The 4,877-nt window shown below is 40.2% G+C and overlaps 1 protein-coding gene across 1 annotated transcript; it reads left to right on the top strand.

The window, feature by feature from the left end:
- Positions 1-57: 57 nt before the first annotated feature.
- Positions 58-682, top strand: LOC112140627 (the record flags this gene model as incomplete). Its single annotated transcript, XM_024263624.1, is given in 1 exon segment — positions 58-682. A coding segment is annotated over 1 exon segment (587 nt), but the record flags the coding sequence as incomplete, so codon positions are not given.
- Between the last annotated feature and the right edge of the window lie 4,195 nt (positions 683-4,877).

Here is a 4,877-nt window from a genome sequence, read left to right as displayed (position 1 = left end):
ACGCTGTCAGGTTCCTGTGGTTCCTTGGAAATCGAACCGAAGACTCAGAAAATGAGCTACGTGTCCTAAGGATGAACAGAGTTGTTTTTGGGGTGTCTCCCAGCCTCTTTCTGCTCGCTGCCACCATAAGGAAACATCTCAAACGGTTTGAAACAGAACAACCAAAGGTGGCGGAAACACTCAGAGACTCGCTGTATGTTGATGACTTCATTTCAAGTTCACCTTGTGTGGGAGAGGCTCTACATGTGACTACAGCAGCAAAGAACATTCTTTCACAGGCTGGCATGAACCTATGCAAATGGGTTACCAACTCACCTGACTTGAGAAGCATGTGGAAAGAAAATGGAGTGGAGCTCACAGGAGAGACGGAGTCCTGTGGAAATGTGCTCAAGGTTCTAGGGCTCATTTGGAGACCGGACAAAGATGATTTTGTGTTTGATCAAAAGGGATTAATGGACATCTTAAAGGACAATGAAAACACAAAACGAAGTGTATTGAAGACAGCAGCCCGCATATTTGACCCCATTGGCTTTCTCACTCCCTTCACGGTTAGAGTGAAGTGTCTTTTCCAAGAAATGTGGGAGAGAGGACTTGGTTGGGATGAACCATTACCCACTGACTTGACTGAGAAATGGGAGCAGTGATGTGCAGAGCTACCACTACTCCACCGGGTGGCCATTCCCAGGTGGTATCACATCACACTTGAGCAAGACTTACACTCTGCAAGGTTGCACGTTTACTGTGATGCAAGTGAAAAGGCTTACAGCGCTGTTGGATATCTTCAAGGACAAAACAACCAAGGAGAGACTGTTACCAGTTTTGTTGCGTCCAAGTCACGAGTTGCACCACTAAAAAAAATGACTTTGCCACGGTTGGAGCTCATGGGTGCACTTGTTGGAGCGAGACTGGGATGCAGTCTACTCAAAGCCCTGAACATGGAAAAGAACCAACTCAACTTCTGGACAGACTCCATGATCACTCTTCACTGGATCCGCAGCTCAGCCCAGCGGTGGAAGCCATTCGTGGCAAATAGAGTGACTGAAATACAAGAACTCATGAACCCAGAGTCGTGGTCCCACTGTGCTGGCAAAATGAATCCTGCTGACTTGCCTACGCGAGGTAAGCATGTGCAGAACCTCATTTAGAGCCAGCTTTGGTGGAGTGGACCCACCTCATTGTCCGCAGTTGAAAAGAAACTGGACATTGACGAGAACTATGTATAAAATGAGGTAAACATTGAGCTGAAATCTAAATGTCAGGCTATTGTACAACTTGCTGCTGCTGAACAAACTGAACCTCTGTTAAACTTAGAAAAGTACAGTACTTTTAAGAAGGTTTTAAGAATTACTGCATGGATAAAACGGTTTGTGAATAACACGAGGCACAGTGAAAAGATTCAGGGCACGTTGACTACAAATGAGCTCAATGCAGCTGAAATGTACTGGGTAAAGGCTACACAAGAGAGTTGTTTTAGCTCTGAACTGTCCCAGTTGAGGTCAAAAGAAAATGTGAAAAGAGATTCTAAAATCAGAGATCTGAATCCGTTCTTAGATGAAAACGGTCTTCTAAGTGTTGGAGGAAGACTTCAAAATTCTGATTTTAACTTCCGAGAACAGCACCCTTGGGTGTTACCAACCAATCATAGATATTCTGAGCTTCTAGTTCAGTCATGTCATGAGAGGGTGATGCATTCTGGTGTAAGAGACACATTGACTCAAGTAAGAGAAAACTATTGGATTTTAAGAGGGAGACAGCTTGTAAAACGCATTACATCTTGTTGTTACACTTGCCGAAAATTTAAAGTTAAACCAGCTCAGCAGATCACTGCTCCTTTACCACGAGACAGAGTAACTGAGGCACCACCATTTGAAGTTACTGGTGTAGATTTTGCTGGACCAGTGTATGTAAAAGGAAAGGGACAGCCAGAGAAGTCATACATTGCATTATTTACCTGTGCAGTAACAAGAGCAGTACATTTGGAGTTGGTGTCAGATCTGACTACAGAGAACTTCCTGTTGGCTTTAAGAAGATTTATTGCTAGACGAGGCTTATGTAGGATCATTTACTCTGACAATGCTAAGACATTCAAAAGGGCAGACAAAGATTTGAAAGAGCTGTGGCAAGGTATCGAAGGGTCGAAACTTTCTGAGTTTTTTACTGAAAAGGGGATCACCTGGAAGTTCATTGCTGAGCGGGCAGCCTGGTGGGGGGGTTTCTGGGAAAGACTCGTGAGATCTGTAAAAACATGCTTGAGGAGAGTTTTAGGTAAAGCATCACTAACATTTGAGGAGCTAGCAACAGTACTTACTGAAGTTGAGGCAGTATTAAATTCCAGACCTCTGTCTTATGTAAACAGTGATGTATTTGAGCCCCAGCCGCTTACTCCTTCTCACTTCCTGGTGGGTAAACGCCTGACTTCTTTACCACCAAAGACTGTTTCTTCACCAGCTCAGGTGCTCACAACGGAGCGTGAGCAGCTGAGTAGAAGATGGAAATACCGGCAAAGACTTTTGAACAGCTTCTGGTTAAGCTGGCGCAAAGACTACCTGTTGAACTTGAAATCTGCTCACAAGTTGGATATTCCTACTCCAAAAGCTCTAAAGGTAGGAGATGTTGTGCTCATCGGGGAGGACAACACACCCAGACTGACTTGGAAAATGGGTAGAATCACAGAGGTCTTCCCAGGTAGAGATGGACTCATACGCTCATGTAATGTTTGTACTTCTTCAGGTTTTTTGCTTAGAAGACCTGTGCAGTTATTATATCCCTTGGAGGTATGTTAAAGGTTAAAGGCAGCCCAATTTTATGAACAATTGTTCATCGGGCGGGAGAGTGTTGTGACTTATTTTATTATTTGAGTTCTAGTGCAGGAAATAAGTTTATTTTGTAAAAAGAAAGAAAAACCGGAAGTGTTTTATTTTGAAAGTATTTGTGTTTCCTGTATGCTCTGTTTGACGACAAAGTCAGAATGAATGAGTTTTTTGAAACGGCACGTTAATGCCGCGTTTTTTTTCTTCTATGCTAAATAAAAGCGAACTATGATTTGAAAGGAACACTCAAGGCCTCCTTCATCTTTCCAGAAGCGTTCACGACGTAACTATATATATATATATATATATATATATATATATATATATATATATATATATACATACACATACACAAATATTTATATATCTATCTACACATACAAACATATCTAGAATAAGATAAAAAAATAAAACCAAAGGAGGAAAGAGAATGAGGCTGCTGTTATTATTAAATACATTTTGGTCTAGTTGGGCCAATAAATGTGATCCATCTATTCCAAATATGGTAGCATTTTATGGAGTCCTTAATTGATTTGTCAATTTTTCCATCCTGAATATTTCTAGGACAATTCCCACCCAACTGTCCAAAGTAGGTTGGGTTAGACTCAACAATCTCCGTGTTATTGTTTATTTTACAAGCCACCAAAAGTATCTGAAAAAGTTTTATCTCAGACTTTTGTTTTGTGAAAGATGCAGAACCCAAATATAAAACCGAGAAGCAAAGGAGAATTGGAATATCAAACACACCACTCAAAGAGGTCTGGACGCCCTTCCAAAATATCAGTAAGCTGGGGCATTCCCAGAAGATATGGAAATGGTTTGCTAACGTTGAACCACATCGTCTCCAACATGGCCTGTCATCACCTTTATATTGTTCTTGGTATGGAGTTTTAAAATATCTCATTGTGTTTTTCCAGTCGTGTTCTCTCCACGTCATTGAACTGGAGGTTGACCACTGATAGGACCAGATGATGATCCAAGCCTCAGCTGATATATTTGATTTCGACTCCTTTTCCCATTTGCTTTTAATATACAGAGTATCATCTGAGCTAGAGAGAGAGAGTGCATTATATATTTTGGAAATGGATTTAGAAGGTATGGTAGTGATGGAGTTTTTCAAAATATTACAAAATACAAGACTTATTAATCTAAGTCAAACTGAACTTAACCAAAAACAAATGGAATTTTGCTNACCAAGGACGAGAATATTATGATTTTTTATATGTGTGCTATGACAGTGAAATAAATAAACTGAACTATGTGTATCCATTTTATTGATGGAAATACTGTAAAAGTGCAGCATTTTGGGGAATTTGTGTTCACTTTCAGCTTATCCCCTTCGGGGTCGCCACAGCGTAACAGCACCCACTGTTTTGCATCAGTGATTTGGCAGAGTTTTTACGCCGGATGCCCTACCTGACACAACCCTGTACTTGAGGGGCACAGGGACCCAGTTAGGCAGCAGCATCAAGGGTCTTGCCTAAGGACCCAATCTGGGTGGGGATCAGTGGACAACCCGGGGAATCGAACCCAGGGCTTCTGCGTTGCCAGCCCTTCACCTAGCCCACTGAGCCACCCAGCCACTATTTTGGGGAATTTTTTTTAAAAAAAGAAAAAAATAATATATATATATATATATTATTTTTTTTTTATTTTGGGGAATTTAAAAAACAATTTTTGTTAAGGATTTTTTTTTGACAAATGAAACATTTTTATTTTGAAATTTTTATTTTTTTCATTTAACAGAGATTAAAATGTTTATTTTGCTGCATTTAAAAAACAAGCTTAGTATTTGACATTAGCATTAGCTCATTGTTGTCACCTAGAATAATTGAACATTTATAAAGTTTGGGACGCTTGGATGGTCGCTGCAACATTTATTTATTTAATGTAAATGTGGTGTTAAACATTCATTTTGCAGCGGTAATTGTACATTTAATGGACACTGTCTATCACTGCATACAAGGGAATGAGAGGAGGAAAAAAAGAACTGCAATCCAGCCAAAGATAACAGACGGCAAAGAATTATATAAGGAGAACCACATATTTAATACACAGTTGCAAAAA

This window comes from Oryzias melastigma, unplaced genomic scaffold (genome assembly GCF_002922805.2).
Source record: "Oryzias melastigma strain HK-1 unplaced genomic scaffold, ASM292280v2 sc02134, whole genome shotgun sequence".
Lineage (NCBI taxonomy): Eukaryota > Metazoa > Chordata > Actinopteri > Beloniformes > Adrianichthyidae > Oryzias > Oryzias melastigma.
Note: the sequence above shows the minus strand (reverse complement) of the source record. Positions and strands in the feature narration are given on the sequence as shown.